The sequence below is a fragment of the Plecotus auritus genome (genome assembly GCF_963455305.1).
Source record: "Plecotus auritus genome assembly, chromosome: 7".
Classification (NCBI taxonomy): domain Eukaryota; kingdom Metazoa; phylum Chordata; class Mammalia; order Chiroptera; family Vespertilionidae; genus Plecotus; species Plecotus auritus.
In genome coordinates, this window is record NC_137774.1 from 24,559,474 (window position 1) to 24,585,786 (window position 26,313).

Here is a 26,313-nt window from a genome sequence, read left to right on the forward strand (position 1 = left end):
AAGGGAGGGATGAAGGAAAGAGAGAGAGAGTAAGGAAAGAAACATTGATATAAGAGCAACACATCTATTGGTTTCCCTCTGTTCACAGCCGGGGATTGAACCTACAACCAAGGTACATGCCCTTGACCACAAATCGAACCTGCAACCCTTTGGTCCAAAGGCCAACTCTCTATCCACTGAGCCAAACCCGCGCAGTGGTCAGCAAACTGCGGCTCGCAAGCCACATGCGGCTCTTTGGCCCCTTGAGTGTGGCTCTTCCACAAAATACCACGGCCTGGGCGAGTCTATTTTGAAGAAGTGGCGTTAGAAGAAGTTTAAGTTTAAAAAATTTGGCTCTCAAAAGAAATTTCAATCGCTGTACTGTTGATATTTGGCTCTGTTGACTAATGAGTTTGCCGACCACTGCGCTAGGGCAATAAAACCATTTTTTAAAAAATATATTTTTTGCCCTGGCCAGTTTGGCTCAGTGGATAGAGCGTTGGCCTGTAGACTGTGAAGAGTCCCAGGTTCGATTCCGGTCAGGGGCATGTGCCTTGGTTGCAGGCACATCCCCAGTAGGGGGTGTGCAGGAGGCAGCTGATTGATGTTTCTCTCTCATCAATGTTTCTAGCTCTCTATCCCTCTCCCTTCCTCTCTGTAAAAAATCAATAAAGTATATTTAAAATATATATATATATATATATATTTTATTGATTTTCTTACAGAGAGGAAGGAAGAGGGATAGAGAGTTTGAAACATCGATGAGAGAGAAACATCGATCAGCTGCCTCCTGCACACCCACTCCTGAGGATGTGCCTGCAACGAAGGTACATGCCCTTGCCCGGAATCGAACCTGGGACCCTTGAGTCCACAGGCCAACACTCTATCCACTGAGCCAAACCAGTTAGGGAAAAACCATTTTTTTTTTAATTGGGGAAAAAAGATGGTCTCTCACCCTACTGTGGGAAAGTAAGAAAAGTCTGAGGGGTCCCTGTCATTAAAGTGACTACAATCTAGTTGGGAAGACAAAACTAAATGCCAAAACCGAATGTCTACAACTTGCTCCCTAGATGACAGCCATGTGAATTTTATATGATCCATAGATGAGAGAGGATAAATTCTAAAAAATGAATAAGCCCAGGAATACATAAACAGTATGTTTATATGTGTGTCACTGTGTATATGTTGGCACTTTATTGTCCATTGTACTTTAGTTTATGGCAATGTTTCTTAAAGATTTCCACTGAGTACCTGCAACAGAATCATAGGTACTTGTTAAAAAATGCAGATTCCCAGCCCCACTGCAGACTTTTTTTAAGCAGTAATTATTCACCCTGATAATTATTCAACTGAAGTTTGAGAACAATAGGATTTATCCTTACTGTCCCCCTGTTTGCTGCCAGTGTCTCTGGTCAAACAGCAATGCCTTCTACAACTGCATGTCCAAGATAGGAAAGTCTTATCGGGTCAGGCCAGAGTTAAACCAAGGGAAGAAAAGTGCCTTAATAGAAAATGGAACTATGAAGAGTCCCCTGTCCCGGTAGCTGCCATGGTTCCAACTTCCTTACGTAGCAAAGTCAGTGGTCAACAGTTGGGACAGAGGACAGAGGAAATCCTGGGATGTTATTTCCCCCTGGTCCTCAACATGTATACTCCAATCTGGTTTATAGCTCTTGCCACACTTATTCTTACCTTTGCTTCTACTGTCAAACTTGTCCTTCCTCTCCCTTTTCTCTAAGATTTCTTTACTTCTCCACCTTCTACTGATATATCTCTCCTCTGAGTTTCTGTAGGATTCTTATCACCACCACATGATTCAGCATTTATTAGGCTTTAATTTTTGTGTCTATTTGGTTTTAGCTCTCCAGCTAAATTTTAATAATCTTAGGGACAGAGAGTGTTTCTTACAGTTTGGGATTCCCCTCCAAAACTACTAGAGTAGGGCTAAGTAAGTGATTCATTGACTGAAGTAAAGATTAACTAGTTCTGCCCTGACCGGTATGGCTCAGTGGACAGAGCGTCGGCCTGCAGACTGAAGGGTCCCAGGTTCGATTCCAGACAAGGGCATGTACCTTGGTTGAGGACACATCCCCAGTGGGGGGCGTGCGGGAGGCAGCTGATGGATATTTCTCTCTCATCGATGTTTCTAACTCTCTATCCCTCTCCCTTCCTCTCTGTAAAAATATCAATAAAATATATTTTAAAAAATAAATAAATAAATAAATAAATAAATAATAGAAGATTAACTAGTTCTGTACCTGAGAGGTCACACTGCTCCTTATGTCTGTCTGCTTATCTGTCTTCATGTTGCCTTTAGGAGGCAAAGCCTCCAGTAGGATCCTTAGCTGATTTACAGATGGATAGACTTCATCAAGAAAAGTCAGGTCTTTAACCAGAATTGTGGCTCCAGTCATGAGACAGAGAAAAACAAAACATACAAAACTTTATCTGAACACTACGTTCCTTTGCTCTGGTCCACCATTCAAGTTCGTCCAGAGTTAAGAGCCTGGGAACTTCACACCATAAAGTCAGGAAATGTCCTCAAGGATGCCACTTTGTAAGTCTGGACCTGATGATAAAAGGTAAGATTGCACAATGAAGGACAGGGTTCACAGTGGAGACCCACCAGGATTTTTTCACATGGACATTAGGGTTTTCACTAGGTATTTCAGCTCTCCCTCCCTCCTAACTATCCAATACTAATCACTTCCAGTGCCCATCTATACTATCTATATTTGACAATCCTCAAATCTTAGCTACTTCTTCCACAGCACTTCCAGTATCTTTTTTTTTAAATCTCTAAGTCCTACACATCTCATAACTAAATACCTAGAAAAAGTTTAAAAGGCCCCTTTAGCTAAAGGCAGGAAAATGGACAAGATAACTTGTTTAGGTCCTGCCCAGTCCTGGGATTTTGACATTTTATATTGATCAACTTTTCAGGCTTCTCATTTTTGACCTCACTCTCCTGACAACCCATGAAAATGCCCCCGGTGAGCTGATTCCTGCTCCTGCCCTCTCCTTCCTTTCAGACTTCCACAGTGCCTTCATAAGCCCTATTTCAAACTCAGCTTTTTCCTGTTACATGTTTAGACTTCCACCTATGTACTCTCACTTGTGTTTTTTTGTTGTTGTTATTTCTCACTCAAGGATATTTTCTTCATTAATTTTTAGAGAGTGGAGGGGAGTGAGAGAGAGCAAATGTGAGAGAGACACATCAATTGGTTGCCTCCTGCATGCACCCTGACTGGGGTGGGGATCAAACTTGCAACCCAAGTATGTGCCTTGGAATTGAACCCGTGACCATTTGGTCCTCGGGCTGACACTCCAACCACTGAGCCATACAGGCCACAACTGTACCCTCATTCTTCATTGTTATCATATACAAAGCACAATATATAACAAAATACAACATTAACCATTTTTATAGAGCCTTTGCTTTTTACAGTGAAAACAGCCATCACTCAACTTCCTTTTATCCTTTCCATTCCTTCAGTCTTAAAGTGTTCCTAAATTATAGGAAGATGTTACAATGTCCTATCTTTCTTAAATCTCACCTCTGGCCTGGCCAGTGTGGCTCATAGGTTAAACATTGACCTATGAACCTAGAGTTTGCTGGTTCGATTCCCGATCAGGGCACATGCCTGGGTTGTGGGCTTGATCGACAGTAGGGGACTTGCAGGAGGAAGCCGATCTATGATGTTTCTCTCTTATTGATGTTTCTATCCTTCTCCCTTCTTCTCTCTCTAAAAATAATTTTTTAAAAAGAAACAACAGCCCTTGCCGGTTTGGCTCAATGGATAGAGTGTCAGCCTGTGGACTGAAGAGTCACGGGTTCGATTCCAGTCAAGGGCACATGCCTGGGTTGTGGGCTCAATCCCTCATAGGGGGCATGCAGGAGGCAGCCGATCAGTGATTCTCTCTTATCATTGATGTTTCTATCTCACTCCCTTCCTCTCTGAAATCAATAAAGAAATATTTTTAAAAAAGAAACAACAAAAATCAATAAAAACATATTTTAAGAATAAATAATCAATAAAAACATTTTTTTTAAAAAAAATCTCATCTCTGGTTAACATACTAGACCAGCAGGTAGAAAGCTATCTCCCCCAATGTAAGTCTTGTTTATCAGTGGACCTGCTGTGCTAATTTGCCCAATTTTCTTAACAAGAACAAAAAGGAAGAAAGATAAAGGAAATAAAAAATCAATGAAAATAAAATGTAGTTTAAATCAACGAATAAGACGGCCATAATCGTTTGGATAGCATATAGCTTGGGGGGTGAATCAGGCAAGCAAAACTGAGAAGAACTGATTATTGGTATTGGTAATAGGAGCCAAAGATATCTTAAGAGCAACAGGAACTTCGCCTTCTCTGTGTTCTGTATTGTAATATCTTGAACTCTTTAATCTAGACCAGACTTTAAATCCTGACTCTGTCACTAATTAGCTCGTGACCCTGAGCAACTGACCCCCTTCTGAGCTTCAGTTTCCTTGTCTATAAGACTGAGATATAATATCTACCTTGTAAGTTTGTGGTTTTTGGATGAAATGTTACAACCAAAATGGAAAGTTTCTAACACAAAGCTTGGAACATTAGTAGGCGCACTGAAAATATTACTTCCCCCTTTCTCTCTGTGTCTCCCTTCATTTTCTATTACTATTCAACACAAGAATAAAATGGCCTAAGGATGCTCACTTGATTCAGGAATGATTGTGTTATTAAATTCACCACCTACCCCTTATCTGGAGCCAATATTCCCAGGGTAATAAAGCATGTGATCAGGAACCTAGAGATAATCTGAGTCCTCTACCCTTTACTTGGAGAGGGCAAATAAACAGGAGAAGTGACTGTGGCCTGAGCTTCTGAGAACCAATCAAAGGGTTGGCACTCTGAGGGTATGTATAGTTGTGCCACATTGAAAAGGCTCTTTGGTCCCTTTGGGAAGGATGTGAGACAACAGGAACTTTTTTTTTTTAAAGCTATTTCTTTATTGATTTCAGAGAGGAAGGGAGAAGGAGAGAGAGATAGAAACATCAATGATGAGAGAGAATCATTGATTGGCTGCCTCCTGCACACCCCCTACTGGGGATCGAGCCCACAACCCAGGCATGTGCCCTTGGCCGGAATCGAACCTGGGACCCTTCAGTCCGCAGGCTGACACTCTATCCACTGAGCCAAGCCGGCTAGGGCAAGACAACAGGAACTTTTATATTCTGCAGAGAGGGGTGTAAATAAGGATAGCCTCCTAGGAAACAGTTTGGCATTAATTAGTAAAGCTGAACATACCCTGCATACCCTATAACCCTGCTTCCATTTCTGGATTTATATTCTGGAGAAACTTTCAGATGTCCCCAGGAACATTGTTCATTATGACCAAAACCTGAAAATAACCCAATCTCTCAGCAGTAGAATGGATAAGTTATGGTGCATTCATACAATGAAATATATAAAGCAATGAGAACAAACTATTGCTACATGAAACATCAAGATGAATTTTAGAGACATAATATTAAGCAAAAAAAGCCAGACCCAAAAGAATGTGTTTCCTGTTGTATAAAGTTAAAAAACAGACAAAACTCATTTGTAGTAGTAAAAATATGAATAATGGCCCAGCCGGCGTGGCTCAGTGATTGAGCATCCACCTATGAACCAGGAGGTCATGGTTCAATTCCCACTCAGGGCACATGCCTGCATTGCAGCCTTGATCCCCAGCGTGGGGCGTGCAAGAGTAGCCGATCAATGATTCTCTATCTCTCTTTCTCTCTCTGAAATCAACAAAAACATATTTAAAAAAAGAAAGAAACCAAAACAGAGGCCAGAGAAATTAAACGACTTACTCAAAGTGATTCAGTCTGATCTAGAACCTAGGTATGCCTTTTGGCTACTTGTCAAGTGCTCCTCCCACCGACCCACCCTGATTCATTTAGTTAGTCCCAGTTTCCTAATATCTTACAGTGTCATATCTCTCATAAGACTCACCTATGTTACAGCTTTTTTTCCTTCTAAACTTGACATTTTTGTTGTAGGGAAAGGAGATCAGGTGAGATATCCTTTCCTCCACAGATATTCTAAACACAAAACCAGTCAAAATATCTAATAGTAGAGAACAGTCTGGGTCTATTTCTCTGATAGTTATTTTGACTTGTTAATGTAGCTCTTCCACTGTATGGCTGCTCCAACACAAAGGCTGACATTTGAGCCTCTATGACACAAAGAAAAAGGGAAGGGTCTGAAAGTTGATAAAAGAATATGGTTGTCCCTTCTCTTTGTCTAAGCACAAGGTCTCTTTTGAGAATAGTGAGCTCTTCTGCCACCTTGTGACAGAGAATGAGAACAGTGAACCCTCAGATCCTTTCCTATCCCCCCCTCCAGGTGGCAGAATTGTCACATGGCATCTGAAATTCACAGAAAAAAAATGAAATAAAGTTGACGGGGGAAGTTTTTTAAACTCTAAGGGAGCAGAGAATCATGTAACCATGTTGAGGAAATAATAACCAAAACCAATGTGCCTTACCCCTAGAAGAATCAGGCAACTGTGGCAGGGAAAAAGGAATGAGATAATGCTGCTCTGGACCAATAAGACTTGAGGTACTTATGTTCCCTCTACTTAGCTGGCCTCACTTCTCTGCTCTCTTCCATGGTAAAATTTCTTGAAAAGATTATGTACACATATTCAGCTCCAAGCCCCTCTCAGCCTCTCCTACTTCCACCACTCTGCTGAAACTGTTCTTTTTTTTAAAATATATTTTATTGATATTTTACAGAGAGGAAGGGAGAGGGATAGAGAGCTAGAAACATCGATGAGAGAGAAACATCAATCAGCTGCCTCCCGCACACCTCCCACTGGGGATGTGCCCGCAACCGAGGTACATGCCCCTGACCGGAATCGAACCCGGGACCCCTCAGTCCGCAGTCCGACACTCTATCCACTGAGCCAAACCGGTTTCTGCTGAAACTGTTCTTATAGGATTGTCAAATATAGTGGACAGTCTGTTCTCATCATACACACCTCTCAGCATTTGACCAACTGATCATTTCTTCCTTGAAATACTCGCCTTTCTTGGCTTCTATGGCATTCATTCTCTTGGTTTTCTTAGCTCAAATGTCACCACCTCAGAGAAGTCTTCTCTGACCACCCTATTTAAAGTGGCCTCTGCCAGTAACCCTTCATCTCATCATTCTGTTCTTTGCTTCACAAATATCTCTAATTATCTTTTTAAAAAATATATTTTATTTATTTTTTTACAGAGAAGAAGGGAGAGGGATAGAGAGTTAGAAACATCGATGAGAGAGAAACATCAATCAGCTGCCTCCTGCACACCCCTTACTGGGGATGTGTCTGCAACGAAGGTACATGCCCTTGACCGGAATCGAACCTGGGACCTTTTAGTCCGCAGGCCGACACTCTATCCACTGAGCCAAACCGGTTAGGGCTCTCTAATTATCTTATATATGTATTTGTGTATCATTCATTATTAGCCCTTTGCACTATTTTATTTTCACCAGGTTTGTTGTGTGCTTTACATCTTTTCATGTGAACATAGACTTGATCTTGCTCACTGCTAGAATAGTGTCTGGCACATAGTAGGCCCACAATAAATACCTGCTAAATGACAGGCACTGTGGCTGAATGTTCAGCACTTCTCCTTCCAATTTCAGGCAACATGTTGCCCTTTGGTGACAGATATCTCTTTCCTTTTTGTTTTCCAATACTTCCCTTGATGCTCTATTTAGCCAGATTTCAACCTGAATTAAAATGTCAGGCAACAGGGTAACATTTAAATCATGATTTGACTCAGATCTAATGAATTCCCTCATGGAATGTCCCTATTCATCATTATCAATCAGAGTGTTCGCCTCTAGAACCTTCTTTCACATAGCCAAACCTATGTTGACTCCAATGGAGTATATTTACAGTGGGTAGAGAGAATACAGAGGCTCTGGGCTTAGGCAAAGGACCTAAATACATCCTCATTGCTGCTTTATGATCCATCTACCTATACCATCACAAAGTCTATATAGTATTATTAAAATATGAAAGTTTTGAAAAATCTTCAACAGTTATCTGTCTAGGAAAACCTTCCCAAACTGCAGGCAGTATCTCTCATCTAGGATATTTAGCTCTTCTTCACAACCTCTCAGCCCAATAGTCATGGGAAGGTGGTTTACCTATACTCACTTCACTATTCAGGGGTGTGAAAATGTACAAAACTAGATAGGTATATCTGTGCTGCTGTAAGTCTATGTGTGTAACTGTGAATGAATACTAGAGATCATTTGGTCAGAATATTTACAGAGGAAAAAATTGAGATGCGGAGAAATCAAGCAATTTTTTCCAGAGGACGTAGTTAATAACAGCCTGTATTAGAACCCAGTTCTCTTAATTCCTAGTGCAGTGCTTTCTCCAGTGTAACTCACCAACTTATTCAGTCCCAGTTCCCTGCTCTACTCTATAAATCACTTTCCTTAATTGAAATCTCTTTCTCTCTGTATGCTGGTATGTAAATCTATATGCCTGTCTTAGTGAGCATGCTTGTGAATGTCTACGTGTCTACCTGCAAGTATTTATAAAGCATATCACTGGGCGTTTATGCCCTTTCTCCTAGGGAAACCTCTGGGTAATTACCCTTTCTTATGTTGGCAGCAGTGATCAGGGAAGACCTTCTGAGTCAATCATTAACAAGCAGATTTGGTCCTCTCTCCAATCAGCTCTATTCCTGGGTCTTCAGGAAATGGAGCAAGATAATTAGGGTGGAACCAGACTCTCCCAGGGTCAAACTTGGTTCCAGGGCAGTGAAAATGCCTAGAGACAAAGCTATAAGAGACAGTGACAGATTAGCAGCATACTCTCTCTGCAAGGAGCATGTGCTCAAGCTGACATGGATACCATCTTGGTCTTCAGCCTAATCATTACATCCTATGATGCCAACAAGAAAGGTAAGTGCTGCTCTAGCCTAATATCCTGGAAAATCCAAAGAGAGGCCTAGAAAGTGTTTTGGGTCTCTTCTGGCAAATAGAGATATAGCCAATACTCAGTCGGCAATGCTTTCTATGCATCCTCTTGCAGGACTGCAACTTATTCAACCCAGAAAGATAGCTGTCTGTTTCATGGTAAGAAGTCTTCAAAGAATGTCTTGTTCATGTAACTAACATCAGAGTCCTTTCACATGGCTTTCTCTCCTGGAGGGTGCTGTCACAAATTCATAGCCCCTCATAAGATGTCTTCCTTTTTAAGGTGTTACATCCAAATATGTGGGGATGCTCTTGGGAGGGGAGAGCTAAGAAAAGGGTGGTGTGGAAGTGAAATGGCACCATTTTCTGTTCTTTGATAACTGTTCATTTAAAACATGATTTTCAAAGTGTCCTAAACATTTCATCTCTATAATTAGCTCACCAGAGTTAAGGCCAAGCAGTATAATGTGCAGTTGTAGCAAATTTAGCAAATGAAGAAAACTCACAAAAAAAGAAGAAAAAAAAGAAAACTCACAACACCCTGTGAGTTATATGGCAAAAAGCATAAATAACTATGACCTATGGTTCCATGGAATTCAGAAAGATACCTTGTTCAAGGTTACGCTTAATAAACTTTCAAAAGTTTTAAAACAAGAATAGGAAGGCGAAGAGATAATAATCAGTGTTTAAAGGAAAAGGTTGGTTAGTCTTTCATTCACTTCATTTAACTCTATTTTACCTCCCCACCCCCAAGGATAATAGAATGGTACTCAATTTTCTTTATACTAGTCTAACTTCCTCTTGTATATACTTTAAAGTCTTTGGGAGAAATTATTTTTTAAATATATTTTATTGATTTTTTACAGATAGGAAGAGAGAGGGATAGAGAGCTAGAAACATCAATGAGAGAGAAACATTGATCAGCTGCCTCCTGCACACCTCCTACTGGGGATGTGCCCGCAACCAAGGTACATGCCCTTGACTGGAATCGAACCTGGGACCCTTCAGTCCGCAGGCCGACGCTCTATCCACTGAGCAAAAGCGGTTAGGGCGGGAGAAATTTTTATATTACCAATTGCAAGCTTTGTGAGAAGGAACTACATTATTTTGTATCATCCTCTCCAGCGCCTGAAATTCTAAACAGTAAAGCCTGACCCTTTTTTTTTTACTTCCAGAACTCAGAGATAGCCGTTGTCAAGTGGAACAGCTCCCTGGGCTCTTCTCAATGGGTATGAGAAGCACCAGGGACGTGTTAATGCCAGGTATGGAATGAGCTCTCTCTTCCTGAAAAAAAAAAAAAATCACTTTGCCAGAAAATTTTTACTTTTAAAAGATGCCTGTATCTCCCATTCCTAGTTCAGATCTCAAGTGCCCTATTTTAAAGATATGTATTCCTCCAAAAGGCTTTCTGGAAACCAATTTTTGAATGAACTCTTATTAGCTAAGGCATGGCTATATAAATCAAAAAAGGGGGTGAAGAAAGAGAAGGAGGCAGTACTGAACCCTCTCTGCATTAAAGAAGACAATCAATGAGCATTTCTCTGGGCTGAACTGACTGCAGTCACCTATGTTCATGGGACCCATGGCAGGAAGGAATAAAGGCAGGTTTGTATATTAAGTACCATAAGCACATGCTGAGGAAGAAATCAACTAAAAAGACACAAAAATACAGCAGTGGAGTTTAATGAGTCAATAAAGTAGTTCAGCCATTCAGATTAAGAACCAGCTTCCTGTCCAGGCAGTGTGGTTCTGTTGTTGAGTGTCGACCCATGAACTGGGAGGTCACAGTTTGATTCCCCATCAGGGCACATACCCGGACTGGGGGCTCAATTCCCAGTGAGGAGCATGCAGGAGGCAGCTGATCGATGATTCTCTTTCATCATTAATGTTTCTATCTCTCCCTCTCCCTTCCGCTCTGAAACCAATAAATATACGCCAACTTCCTTTATTCTCTTTGGTTTATCTCTTTGCAGAAGCTCAAGCTGAAGACAACAGGTCCACCTTCGACCAAATTCTGACTGTGGCTACCCTGCAGTGCCTTGCCTCTGGGAGCAAAGTAAAAGTCAGCCTTGCATATTCAGAGAAAAGGCCAAAGGTTAAGTATACTCTAAAGAACCTGAGAATCATTGCTGCTCCCCACAGAAACAGCACTGCTTTCCCAAGCTGTCACCTAACCCCTACATCCAACTTTCAGAATGGATCTCTTCTAACAGGCAAAGGTGAGATTGGAACATGAGGTGAAGGTAGGCATGACTTTTATTTATAACCCTGAATGCAGGTAGAGCTTAGTAGCAGCTAATGCCTCAAGGAAATGGATTATCCTCTCCTTTGGCAAATCTATGTCCTCTCTGATACTCAGTTTTCTAATCTCTAAGGGCCCTTCTAGTCCTGACATGCTTCAATTTTCACATGTTCTCATTTCTGATGGGTCGTCTTTCACAATGGTTATTTGATTTTGATTTACTCTGAATGCACGTAGTAAAATATTCAAACAACACAGGTTTCCAATGAAAAGTAAATCTCCCTGTTCTACTCCCTCAGTCCTCTATCCCCGAGGGAAATCCTATTAACAACTTATTGAGTTTCCTTCCAGAGATATTCTAAGCATGTATGGATGTATATATTTTAAACACATAAATAGTAGCATACCATATACACTTTTTTTTTAAAAATATATTTTATTGATATTTTACAGAGAGGAAGGGAGAGGGATAGAGAGCTAGAAACATCGATCAGCTGCCTCCTGCACACCTCCCACTGGGGATGCGCCCACAACCAAGGTACATGCCCTTGACCGGAATCGAACCCAGAACCCTTTAGTCCGCAGGCCGACGCTCTATCCACTGAGCCAAACCGGTTTCGGCCATATACACTTTTAATATCTTGCTTTTTCCCCACTTACCAATGTATCGTATAGGTTGTTCCATATCAATATGTATAGAGGCCCAGTGCACAAAATTTGTACATGGGTGGGGTCCCTCGAGGTGGCCTGTGAAGATCAGGCTCTAGCTCCCTCCCCCAGCCTTGCAGCCCTGTCTGGCACCCTGCCTTGGCCTGGCGCTGCCCACTTACCTGCTCCACCATCCCGCCGCGGTCCACTCTCATCGGGACCCATGGGGGCTGGCAGCACCTCCACTGTAGCCTGCTGCTAGTACCGCTATGCCCACCATGTTCCGCACTGCCCCGTTGGTCAGCACACATCATAGCGAGGGTCAAACTCCAGGTTGGTCAAACTCCCGCCCAAGGGGACAATTTGCATATTAGTCTTTTATTATATAGAATATGTCTCATTCCTTGTAACTCCTATACAGTATTACGTTTTATGGCTATACTATCACTAGTTCCCTATGGATGGATATTTTGGTTGTTTCCAACCTTTTACAAACACAAACAATTCTGCAAGCAATGATCTTATACATTCTTCTTCGTGTGCCTACAATTTATCAATAGGATAAATTCCAAGCAGGTTGCTGTATCAAAGTTTGATAGATATTGCTAAGTTACCCTCCACAGTGGTTGTTCAGTTTTTCACTTCCACACACATTGAGGATTCCTGTTCCCCCACAGTTGCTGAGCAATGGCTCTTGACCTCTGCCTTAAGTTTCTCTGCTTCTGTCCTTTTTTCTCCCACCCATTCTTTTTGTCAACTAGTTTATGATCTATACATTAGTATTGGCAGTTCCCCCTACATACAGGAAATTCCCTAGATGCTACTGTTGCACTGCTGGAAAAAAATTAAATAAAACTTGACACTTTTAGAGAAACTGGGGGTTCACCAGCAGAATAATGGGGGGGGGACTTTTAAAACTACAATCTGTTTAGAGGACTAGAAATTGGAAAATAAGTGATAGGTTCTTGGGATGTGGCCCAGGTATAGTAAATTATAAATCCTCACATGACATGAATGTTCACATGGTGATCACTTTTGTGTGAAAAAAACAAACCCACAAAAAAACTCTTAAAAACTTAAAAGCCTCTGACAGTATTTGGGGGGTTTCAGTCATTCAGTGTTAATGCAAATTAATTCAACCAGATTGTTCTCTTCCTAACATATGACACCCCTACCCTATGAGTCAATGATAAGTGTGATGGGAATAGTGAACATAAGTCATTTTGGAGTCTAAAGCACTTTGTACAGGGTGAATCTTTCTTGGATATAATGCTATGCAGTGTTGGACTCAGAGCAATTAAGACACTAGCTCTTAGAGATTTGGGACAGGGAAAACTGGGAGATTAAGGGGGAGAGATGCCAATGATCAACCTGCCCTAATTCAGCAATTTGCTTTGGGCTAGCTTAGAGTCCAGAGGAGGAGGAAAAGTTTAAGCCAGCGATTTTCAATGAGTGTGTTGCAAGAATTTTTAAGACATGCAATACCTGATTTTTAGTCGGGGGCACTGGCCTGTTTATCTTAGATTGTTAAATTAAAAAATAGCTATCCAATGTGGCTGAATAAAAAATTATACCTATTTATTTTTGTCAGATCAGCAAAAAACAATTTTTTGGGGGTGTTCCCTGGAATTTTAGTAGTTTCTGTATGCCATGAGATGGAAAAGGTTGAAAATAGCTGGTTTAAGCTAATACCCTGTACTATTTGAGCTGTGCAAAGAAAGTAAATGGATATTTGCAGGTTAGTTTGGGGATCTAATCATCAGTCAAGATACATTTCTTGAACAATGATGAATTGCAGACAACCAATTTATGAGTGGACTTTTGAAATATTGCCCCATTTATAAGTTTGAAACTGCCTATTCTGAATTAAAACTTACACTGAGTGCCAGGAAGTGACACACTCCAAGTAGAGTAGAAATAATTAGGTACATGGTCAAATTTATAAGGTCATAAAAGAGATGTCCACTATAGATGACATCAGTCTACACAGGAGGATGTCCCAGAAACAAGGCAGTTCATGGAAATGTTCCCAGAGCAAAGTAGGAATCTGAAATTGTAAGGATGAGAATGGACTGCAACACAGTTGGTCATCAGAAGATGTGGGTTGACACGTAATCTAGAAAAATGTAAGATGGAAACTATTTGTTAATATTTATGGAATTTGGCCAAGGAAAAGATCCTCTATTATAAATATTCTGATAATTCTTTCTGATGAAAGAGGACTCGTAGGTCTTTATCACTTCTGATAAGGTTTACACCATCTAGTTCCTATTCCTCAGATCTATTTAATCAAGAAACTTTCCAATAATGCATTAGGTTTCACAAGAACCTGTTGGTTTAGAAAAGGGTATCTAGACGAGAAAAACATCATATCTGATCCATTTGACAGACACATTCTCCTATGTAAATATTTTTTAATGTCATTTTAGTATATAGATTAGGTTCTTTGGAATTTGACTGGTGTGAACTAATTCCTATGGTCTGTTTACCCCATGTGAAACTGTGAGGATAGGAGAAATATTACACAAATGTTTATTCTGATATTAAGATCACCTTTGACAAGTTACTTAATTTCTCTAGTTCTCAGTTTCTATAGGTACAAAAGAGGGGTTTGACTACATGGTCTGATTTCTATATACGTACAGCTGAGGTTTAGATCCGAAGCACAAACCCAATAGCAATATATAAGGCTTCTCAAATAGCCCTTTCAACCTGCTAATATTATTACAGAATAGGCTCTAAAAGAGACTTCCATTTAAATACAATGCCTCTAATGCTCCCTTTTTAAAATAAGTTATTTTGTAATAAAGCAAAGCATCATCTCCTAAATCATCCATTTCATAAATTTAGATTTTTGTTTTTCTCATTAAAGTGGGGCATTCATGCCCAAATATCCTTAGCCAAAGAAAAGCTAATTGCAATTCCATCATCACTGGGAATGGAGAGCTGTATTTACAAATATGCTCCGCCTTAATGCTGTTACCTAGCAGATGAGATCTACTAGAGATGAACTGCCAACATGGATGGGCATTAATTCAGAAACTAGGCAGAAATGAAAATACATGGACAGATGAAGCCTATTAAGTAGACTTTGCAACAGTGACCCCAGGAGGTGGGAAGACATGCTGTTGTGAAATACCATTATCCCTGTGGTTAGAGGGCAGAGTTCTACTTAGAGGATCTCTAGGTTTTTCCTCCTCCTCCAATCATAATATCACTCAGCGTGCAGAGTGTTTTCATCCCTGCTTTCTCATCTTCACATCACCCCTGTGAAATAGGTAGATCAAGACCTATCCTACATAATAAAGAGTGAATATGCTAATTAGACTGAACAGCAGAATGACCATCTGGGGCTGCAAGGGCCGGGCCCCTTGCACGAATTCCGTCCTTTGGGCCTCTGCTTTTATTATAACCATCTTACAGACAAGGAGACCAAAACTCAGAGAACTTAGGTGACTTGTCCAAAGTGAGGTTTGCTTATCTTCAGCTCATCTGTCTCATAAAACATGTTATCACTTCAGAGACCTGACTGGCACTATGCTGAAAACACTTCACATAATTTCCTTGTTTTTGTTTTTGTTTTCTTTTGAAACTGTGGCTCTTGGTCTCTATCTTTGCCAACACTGTCTTCCTGATTAAAATGAAATCAAGGATGAGTCCTTATCCTGTAATTTCATGGACAATGTCTGGTACTGTGGCCACTGGCCTTGGAAGTAAGGAACTATCATTTTCACATGGACTTAATCAAGACATGGGAAAGTAATTTAGAAACATCAAGTAGGACTTACAGACCTCAATTTAATAAGCAATGATAAAAGACCATTCAAAATGGAATAGGAACCACTGTCTGAATTGGATTAAGTCAATTCTGGAGGCAAGTGAAGTTCATTCCAGACTACAGGCGGAATTTGTCTACATCATCTCATCACTTCCACAGCTGGTCTGAGTCACCATCATCTCTCATTGGATTTCTGCAATAGCCTCCTATCAGGTGACTCTGCTTCTACCCTTGCCCCGCTACAGTCTATTTCAGTGATCCTTTAAAAACAAAACCATCATGTCATTCCTCTGCTCAAAACCTTGTAATGGATCCCCATTTCTTTTTTTAAAATATGTTCCTATTGACCTGAGAGAGAGAGGCAGGGAGAGGGAAAGAGAGAGAGAAACATCAATCGGTTGCCTCCCCGAAGTACCCAACCAGGGATCAAACCCACTACCCAGGTATGTGCCCTGACCAGGAATCAACCCGGTGACCTTTCAGTGCACAGGATGATGGGACAACGCTCAACCACCTAGCCACACTGGGCAGGACTGGATCCCCATTTCAATCAGAATAAAAACCAAAGTCCTTAAACTAGCCTGCAAGGCCCCCAGTGATATGGGCCCATTTCCTTTAGATCCTTATCTCCTACTCCTGCCCCCTTGCTCACTCTACTCCAATCTCACTGGCCTCTTTGCTTGTCCTCTAAAACTGTAACATGCCAGACATCTCTGCCTTGGGGCCTAAACTCTAGCTCTCGCCTCTGCCTAGGTCAGTGGTCAGCAAACTCATTAGTCAACAGAGCCAAATATCAACAGTACAACAATTGAAATTTCTTTTGAGAGCCAGATTTTTTAAACTTAAACTTCTTCTAACACCACTTCTTCAAAATAGACTCGCCCAGGCCGTGGTATTTTGTGGAAGAGCCACACTCAAGGGGCCAAAGAGCCGCATGTGGCTCGCGAGCCGCTGTTTGCCAGCCACTGGCCTCGGTCACTACAACAGGTCCTGGAATAACATCATTTTGTTATAACATTGATGAGAAAAAAATTGATTTCCACTAGGGCCACTGTCTGTGTGGAGTTTGCATGTTCTCCCCAGTTTGCAAGGGTTTCCCTCCATACACTGGTTTCCTCTTACAACCCAAAGACGTGCATATTACGTGATTTGGAGTATCTACATTGCTCTGGTCTCCGTGTGGGTGTATGTGAGGGTGCCCTGCAGTGGAAGGGCTCCCTGTCCAGGGTTGTCCCCCCATGAGTTGCTGGGATAGGCTCTGGCCACCCTCAGCCCTGAGCTGGAATAAGCAGCATAGAAAAGAATTATCTTGCTTGTTTTTATTAATATTTATTAAATGTATGTATAGTTCACATTTATTTCAAAGTTTAATATTAGAAGTGTTTGGGGTCTTTTGAAATTTGGTGATGTTTTTGTGACCAGAAATATGCCAGAGGAACCCAATTCTTATTTTCTTGTTTATATCAGTTAGCCTATGGGACAACTGCTTTTGTTATATGTCATTTTGCCTTAAAGTCACAGTTTCCAAATCTAGCGACAACATTAGTGAGGACTTACTATACTTTCCAGGTATCTGCATGGCTATTCCCCTCACCTCCTTCAAGTCTTGGCTCAATTCTCACCTTCTCAATGAAGCCAGCCTACACTGCATGTTGCCAAACCACTGCCCACCTGCACCGCATCTCTAGACTGCTCCCTTAACCTTCCTCTACTTTTTTAAAATATTTTTTTTATTGATTTAAGATAGGAAGGGAGAGGAAGAGGGAGAGTGAGATAGAAACATCAATGATGAGAGAGCATCATTGATCGGCTATCTCCTGCATGCTCCACACTGGGGATGGAGCCCAAAACCTGGGCATATGCCCTGACCGTGAACCGAACAGTGACCTCCTGGTTCATAGGTCAATGCTCAGCCACTGAACCATGCCAGCTGGGCACCTTCCTCTACTTTATTTTTTTGTAGCACATACCATAAAATTTACTGTATTTATTGTGGTCTGCTTCTTCCTCCTCCCCTCAACCCTTTCTCCCCTTTACTCCTCCCCTAGCTAGAATGTATCCAACTGATATATCCAAAGTAATGAAGTAGTCTCTGGCACATAATAGATACAGTATTCACTTTTAATTATTTGCAGAATGAATGAAATTGAGGAGTGCATGTAGCTGGGTGGTATTTCCTTCTTCCAACTCCTTTCACTTTCCCCAATCCCCTCTCAGACACTCCACCAGACAAACTTGCAGCAATCATTAAGGCAAATGATAATATTTCATGTTCCTCCTTGGACTTTGGAGCCATCTTTTTAAAAGATGGAAACTTTGAACAGTGTTACACCCTCCATCCTTATTATTATTATGGCCTTAAGCATGATAGGCAAATAAGATATGGTCTACTCCTCCACTCTGATCCTACATTAGTCAAAGGCCTCCTGGGGATTTTAATCCATATCTCTTATTAGTATCTCTATTCTCATTTACTCTTGGCATTATTTGGAGCTTACACCCTAAACCTATGGACAGGTCAATGGGGCCCACAGTGAGACGTTTAGTATCATCTTGGGTAGAGCTAGGGTCTTTTGTCAGATAAAATCAAAGGCAGAATAAAGTTTTCTCAGTTGTCCTTTCATTCTTTCTTTTTTTCTAGCTTTTTTACCAGGGATCTTCCAATGTAAGGTCTATCCATCAATGAGGACTTCATTAGAGGCTTTTCCCACCACTACCACCTCCATAACTCCAGGGAATAAAGAAGGAGAGAAAACTACAAGTATTGATGATTTTTCTACCCCTTTGAAACAACAAGGTACAGAATAAGTAAGGGTGAGACAAGAACAGAAAGAAAAACATTTTTAACCCCAACATTAGCCTGGGTCTCCTAGGATTTTCCTGGAGGTTGAGAAGTTACACAGAGTTTCTATTAGAAAAACCACTCCATTTCTTATGGAAAAAATCAGTTTCTCTATAAAGAAGGTCCCAGAAATGTTTGTAGTTTGACACTATAGACATGTGCTGCATAACAACATTTTGGTCTATATGGAACTACTGTATATACAGTATAGTACATAATACTTGATAATAAATGACTATTACTGCTTTATGTATTTACTATTCTACACTTTTTATAATTGCTTTAGAGTGTACTCTTTCTACTTATACGAAAAGTTTACTGTGAAACAGTATGTTGTGTTAAGCCAGCAGCAGCCTCATACACCTGTGTTTACTGTCTCTTGATTATACCTTTTTCTCTTGTACTTGATTTAATCTCAGGTTGTTTTATAAATTTTGTGTAGCTTAAATGTACAGTGTTGTATCAAGTCTACAGTAGTGTACAGTAATGTCCTAGATCTTCACATTCACTCACCCACTCACTCACTGACTCACCCAGAGCAACTTCCAGATGTGCAAGCTCCATTCATGGTAAGTGCCCTGTATAGGTATACCATTTTTTTAAATCTTTTACACTGTATTTTTACTGTACCTTTTCTATACACAAATACCAATGTGCTACAGTTGCCTACAGTATTCAATACAGTAACATGCTGTACAGGAGCAATACACTATACCATATAGCCTAGGTGTGTAGTAGGCTGCACCATCTAGGTTAGTGTAAGTGCACTCTCTCATTTTTGCTCAATGATGGAATTGCCTAATGATGCATTTCTCAGAATGTATCCCGGTTGTTAAGGGGCATATGACTGTATTAATAGTGCTTTACCTCCACACCAATGAGCTAATCTTGCAGCCAGATTTGGGGACAGAATGAAATGTATTCATGTGGTAGGTAATACCAGCCACTACATGTATAGACAGGCGACATTTACACACTAAGCAATTATTATAATGATGGCAACAACCAAGTGCATGTTTCATCTGCACAGTTTTTGGAAATGACCTTCCCTAAATTGGCCAGAACTCAAATTCTGTAAGATTCTGGCTTGGGTTACATCCTAGTTCCTACCAGGAGAAAAATAAATATGAGACTAGTAATAACAAGATGCATATAAGCCATTTGTACCCAAATTTGGCTTATGACCCAGGAGCAATGCCAACTCACCTTTGTTCCTCCTATGCCCTACTAAAGCCACGAGGAGCAAAGGAGGGTGATTTTCTAGGTAGAGACCCTGAGAGGGCTGCTGGTGAAAGAAGAGTTTAGAACTCCTCGGTCACTCCCACCCCTTTTCCTCTCTGAGAGCAGTGCAAGAATGGGTCCTACTTGATCATGGAAAAATCCCAAAGCCCCGGGAAGGTGACTCTCTGAGATTAGAGCAGAGCCCATGATGCCCACCCCACTCATGACTGTAAGTCTGAACTGGAAAGTGGGCCCTGCCTCTGAATCTAGCTGGACCCCTCTTAGTCGTGTGAGCCAAGAGACCTTCAAATCAGAGGGTTGATCTTTTCCCTCTCTCAAATTCTCTTTCTCCCTCTTCTACTCCTCTCTCTCCTTTCAGACACAGATGAAAATCTAGAGAAGAGGCAGAAATGGAGCATTGTGGTCAAATTTCTGATTGCTATCACTCTGTTGTTCAGTGGAATCGCTATTACAGTGTTTTTCATTTTTGAAGTTCCATGTCCTGTAAGTTTGCTGATGTACTGGGTCCTTGGGCTTGATCTATAAAAATCTTCTTTTCCAGAGGCAGGCTGGCATAATAAGAAAAACATAGACTTTGGAGTTTGGACAGACCTACCACTCATACTCACTAGCTGAGTGGCTTTGTGAAAGTTGCTTGACCTGTCCAACCTCAGTTGTCTCATCTTTAAAATGGGACTAATGATATTTGCTTCTTATGGTTGTTATGAAGGTTAATTGAGATCATGTGTGACAGGTGCCTGGCACGTAGGAGGTCCTTGCTAAATGTGAGTTCCTTTCCTTTGCTGTACTTGTACATTCTCTAGGGAGGATAGAGCCAATAGGACAGAATAGTTTCTTTAGAAGAGATAATTTTCTTTAAATGGCCCGACATGAGGTTTAGAAGATAATCAAATGCATACCAGCCACCTAAAGTTAATACCGGTCATTTTTCTCCCATCAGTGTCAATGCCTAAGAACCAGAGAACTATGCCAATGCCGGCGACTGTGGGGAAGGCAAAGGAAGGAAGGCCAACAACCTGAGGCAGCTGAATCCCAGCCTCACTCTCAGCCAGAGAAGGAAAGTGTTCTCTTTATGGTTTGTGCATTTGCTTGGAGAAAATGAGGCTAACATATAAGTGCTGGGAGACAGGAAGCTACTTCTGTTATGAAGCAAATGTGGTTAATTGTTTTATGTGTCAGGAAATAGGTAGGTATTTGTAATGTTGTTTCCTTAACATTAGCCCAGCCATACACAGTAGGGTACATACTGAAAATACTGATTTCTGGGCCCCAGATATAATGAATCAGTAGAATAAATCAGGAATTTTTAACATGCTCCCTATGTAGAGGTGAATTTACTGTAAAATTAATGATGCTTAAGCTTCAGGAACCATGGCACCTTGTATCTAATTTTGTATTTTGAAAATTATGTAATTTTTCTTTTTAAAAATGTTTTATTGATTTCATTTTTTGTTGTTAATCCTCACCTGAGGAAATTTTTTCCATTGATTTTTAGAGAGAGTGGAAGGAAGGGGGAGAGACAGAAAGAGAGAAACATTGATGTGAGAGAGACACATCAATTGGTTGCCTCCCACATGTGCCCTGACCAGGGCAGGGGATGGAGCCTACAACCGAGGTACGTGCCCTTGACCAGAGTCGAACCCCAGACCCTTCAGTCTGAGGGCTGGTGTTCTATCCACTGAGCCAAACTGTCTAGGGCTTTATTGATTTCAGAGAGAGAAAGAAAGAAATAGAAATATCAATGATTAGAGGGAATCATCTATCAGCATGCCCCTTACTGGGATGGATCCCACAACCCATGCATGTGCCCTGACTGGGAAACAAACTGTGACCTCCTGGCTCATGGGTTAAAGCTCAATCACTGAGCCACTCCTGCTGGGCTGTTTTCTTTTTCTTAAGAAAAGCTCCCCCAAACCTATAAGAGCTTCAGAGACCACAACTATATGTCCATCCCTGCCCTTAGGTAACTCTTACATACACCAATGTTTAGGAACCACTACACTTGAACAGTTTGATTTTTGGCAAAACAGCTTTTTTCCTCCCTACCCTTGGGTTTCCTGACAGGATTATAAAATTATATTGCCCTTTAGTGTCTAAAACGGACACTATCCCACTGGTTCAGCACAGCTGCTTTAAATCCAGTTTCCCCATGAAGAGTGGATTCAGCCTTTGAATATAAGAAATTGATGGGGCCCTGACCGGTGTGGCTCAGTGGATAAAGCGTCGGCCTGCGGACTGAGGGGTCCCGGATTCGATTCCGGTCAAGGGCATGTGCCTTGGTTGCGGGCACATCCCCAGTAGGGGGTGTGCAGGAGGCAGCTGATCGATGTCTCTCTCTCATCGATGTTTCTGGCTCTCTATCCCTCTCCCTTCCTCTCTGTAGAAAATCAATAAAATGTATTTAAAAAAAAAGAGAAATTGATGGGTACCTTCTCTACAACATCTACAAAACAAAAAAACTAGGTCTCCAATACTTCTTAAATTAAAAATGGTACCCACTTTTGTAGAATTACAGCATTAAGAATGGGTCTCAAAGATTATAGTGTCCAGGATGGCACACATGCTGCTGCCCTTTAATTCTATGTTGGCTGCACACATCAATAATCAACCATACTGCAACTAGAAGATTAATAAGTTCTGGAAATCTAATGCATAGAATAGTGAGTACATTCAACAATACTATATTATGTACTTCAAAATTGCTAAGAGACTAGATCTTAAATGTTCTCACCACAAGAAAGAAAAGATAATTATGTTCCGTGATAGAGATGTTAGCTAAAGCTACATTAGTAATCATATTACAATATATAAATATGTCAAATCAACACATTTTACACCTTAAACTTACACAATGTTATATGTCAATTATATCTCAATTTTTAAAAAATCAAGCGAAGCACTCTTTCCACCTAGGAATGGTAACAGAATCTTTCTTATCACATTGCATCAGATACTCAATGCCAACTTGTTTGTCATCTCTGGTTTAGGTTAATATTTTTCATAATTTTGTTTCTTCTAATATTGGATGATGAGCTCATGTAAATTAGTATGATTTTATCATCTGTTGTATTTTTAGTTCTTTACTCCAATCTACATTATCATTTCTACTGAATATTACAAAAAACAGGTCTGAAGGGGACTATAAAGTTTAGTTTAGAATTACAGGAAACCATGAAGCAGCAACTCTGAATTTTTCCCATGAACAAAATAAGCTGATAAATAATAAAGAAATTAATAAAAATAGTAATAAGTAATTTTATACAAATTGCCTTATTTGAGCCACATAAAAATCATGGGAGGTAGCTAGGGCAGAAATATACATTTTTATTGATACGTAAACTGAGGCCCAGAGAGGTTATGTGACTTTGCCAAGGTCACACAGGTAGTAGAAACAGAACTAAAGTCCAGGTCTTTTTTTTTTATTTTTTATTTTTAAATATATTTTATTGATATTTTACAGAGAGGAAGGGAGAGGGATAGAGAGCTAGAAACATCGATGAGAGAGAAACATCGATCAGCTGCCTCCTGCACACCTCCCACTGGGGATGTGCCCGCAACCAAGGTACATGCCCTTGACCGGAATCGAACCCGGGACCCTTCAGTCCGCAGGCCGACGCTCTATCCACTGAGCCAAACCGGTTTCGGCTAAAGTCCAGGTCTTTTAATTCCTATACTGGATTTACTGGCTTATTCATCTATTCCATAAAATTTTACTGAAAGTGCCAATTTTTCTTCTTTCTTCCCACCTTCCAGAGGCTTACAGTCTATGTTCATAACAGGTTAGCATTTAGAAAGTACATACAAAATCAGCCCTAACCGGTTTGGCTCAGTGGATAGAGCGTCGGCCTGCGGACTCAAGGGTCCCAGGTTTGATTCCGGTCAAGGGCATGTACCTTGGTTGCGGGCACATCCCCAGTGGGGAGTGTGCAGGAGGCAGCTGATCAATGTTTCTCTCTCGATGTTTCTAACTCTCTATCCCTCTCCCTTCCTCTCTGTAAAAAGTCAATAAAATATATTTAAAAAACAATCAGATGGCCCTGGCTGGTTTGGCTCAGTGGATGGAACGTCGGCCTGTGGACTAAAGGGTCCCAGGTTTGGTTCCAGTCAAGGGCACATACTCGGGTTGTGGGTGCTATCCCCAGTAGGGGGCGTGCAGGAGGCAGCCAATCAATGATTCTCTCTCATCATTGATGTTTCACTCTCTCTATCCCTCTCCCTTTCTCTCTGAAACCAATTAAAAAGGTATTTTAAAAAACAATCAGATGGGGCATGGAGTCAGGTGTAGTGAAAATGGAAAAGGATTAGTAAAAAATATTTGGTCCACTTAAACCTAGGTCTCTGCTGCTTTTCCAACAGAGTGAGACTGTTTGGGCCTGATTCAAGGAATGAAGTAGAATCGTTGTGCATCTGGGATCCAAAGTGGCTGCAGACCGAGGGCCTTTTCCATATAAGGCAAATAGGTCAAGCAAGGGGTAGATGGGCTCTTTGCTGGTAGGTTATAGGGTCCAATAAATTGTAAGTTTTCATACTAAGTGCACCTTGCAGATACTTTCTCTGTGTAAACACAATAACTTTCCCTAGAATTACTGGGAAGTGAAGAGGCAAAATGATGTGTACTTGGAATTATACAGGGTTTTGTACTTAGCTATTTTTTGGCAGTATATAAAGAAATACCCATTTGCATCCTTCTTTATCTTTCCTATTTTCTTTCAATCTCTAGGTTGGACAAAATGCTCCCAACTCAAACTCAAAGAAAGCTGCCGGGATCACTGTTATCCACCAGACATACTTCTGAGAAGTTCTGTTCTATCTCACACACTGCATGATGGATACTATACTGTCTTCTTCCGGTTATTAATCAAGACTAGAGGCCCGATGCACGAAAATTCATGCAAGAACAGGCCTTCCTTCCCCTGGCTGCCGGCACCGCCCTCACTCTGGCTGGAGCCACCTTTCCGCCTTCGCTCTGGCCAGAGCCGCCTTCCGCCTCTCACCTTGTCGTGTCAATTTGCATATTCCCTCCTTATTGGCTGTGGGCACCGCCATATTTTGTTGCAGAGTTACGGTCAATTTGCATGTTCTGTCTTTATTAAATAGGACTAGAGACCGGTGCACGAAATTCATGCATGGGGAGGGTGTGTCCCTCAGCCCAGCCTGCACCCTCTCCAATCTGGGACATCTTTCTCACAATCCAGGACTGCTGGCTCCCAATTGCTCGCCTGCCTGCCTTCCTGATAGTCCCTAACCGCTTCTGCCTGCCAGCCTGATCACCCCCTAACCACTCCCCTGCCAGCCTGATTGATGCCTAACTGCTCCCCTGCCAGCCTGTTTGCCCCCAACTGCTCTCTCCTGCAGGCCTGGGTCCCCCCCAACTGCCCTCCCCTGCAGGCTTGATCGCCCCCAACTGCCCTCCCTTGCAGGCCTGGTCCCTCCCAACTGCCCTCGCCTGCTGGCCATCTTGTGGTGGCCATCTTGTGTCCACATGGGGGCAGTCATCTTTGACCACATGGGGGCAGCCATCTTGTGTGTTGGAGTGATGGTCTTTGCATATTATTCTTTTATTAGATAGGATTAGATAGGATAGAGGCCTGGTGCACGGGTGGGGGCCAGCTGGTTTGCCCTGAAGGGTATCCCGGATCAGGATAGGGGTTCCCTTGGGGCGTGTGGGGTGGCCTGGGCGAGGAGCCTGTGGTGGTTTGCAGGCCAGCCACACCGCCCGGCGACCCAAGCGGAGGGCCTGGAATCTGGGATTTATTTATCTTCTACAATTGAAACTTTGTAGCCTAGAGCGGATCCAAGCCTTCTGCTCACTCCGAGGCGGCAGCCATTTCTGTTGGGATTTATTTATCTTCTATCATTGAAACTTTGTAGCATTGAGTGGACGCCTGGGCAAGGGCAGGCGGAAAGCTTGGCTTCCTCCATTGCCGGGGAAACCCAAGCCTCCCTCCTGCTCTCTCTGTGGCCGTAGCCATCTTGGTTGGGTTTATTTGCATATTCACTCCTGATTGGCTGGTGGGCGTGGCTTGTGGGTGTAGTGGAGGTACAGTCAATTTGCATATTAGTCTTTTATTAGATAGGATATATCCTTATACATAAAAAGACACGTTACACAAATAACATCATACCCTTCATACCATTTTAAAGTTGCCATCTCTTTTTTGGCTAGCATATTTCTGCTATATTCCAGTCAAGTCTTAGAAAGGACTGGAAGTCATTCCACCTTTTCTAAGGAATCACCCAAATACTTTTTTAATCCTCACCAGAGGATATGTTTTTCATTGATTCTGGAGAGAGTGGAACGGAGAGGGAGAGGGAGAGCAAGGGGAAGAGGGAGGGCGGGAGAGCGAGAGAAAGGGAGAAAGAGCAATATGAAAAAGATACATACATTGATGAGTTGCCTCCTGGACATGCCCTGACTGGGGAATAAACCCAAAACCTGGGTATGTGCCCTGACCAGGAAATGAACCCACAACCCTAACCAACTGAGCCACACCAACCAGGGCACCCCAATACTTTTTTTTTTTTAAATATATTTTATTGATATTTTACAGAGAGGAAGGGAGAGGGATAGAGAGCTAGAAACATCGATGAGAGAGAAACATCGATCAGCTGCCTCCTGCACACCTCC

At 41.6% G+C, this 26,313-nt stretch overlaps 2 protein-coding genes across 6 annotated transcripts in view; one reads left to right on the forward strand and one right to left on the reverse strand.

Moving 5' to 3' along the window:
* Window positions 1-26,313, reverse strand: part of ACACA (acetyl-CoA carboxylase alpha) — a 249,999-nt gene that overhangs the window by 211,707 nt on the left and 11,979 nt on the right. The window lies entirely within an intron of this gene.
* LOC308254209 (uncharacterized protein C17orf78) lies at window positions 8,861-24,480 on the forward strand (the record flags this gene model as incomplete). The annotated part of the gene is made up of 7 exons (XM_080680138.1): window positions 8,861-8,918; window positions 10,109-10,195; window positions 10,907-11,152; window positions 18,243-18,398; window positions 20,044-20,168; window positions 20,626-20,760; window positions 24,406-24,480. 7 exons carry the CDS (start codon window positions 8,861-8,863, stop codon window positions 24,478-24,480), a joined length of 882 nt encoding a protein of 293 aa, XP_080536264.1.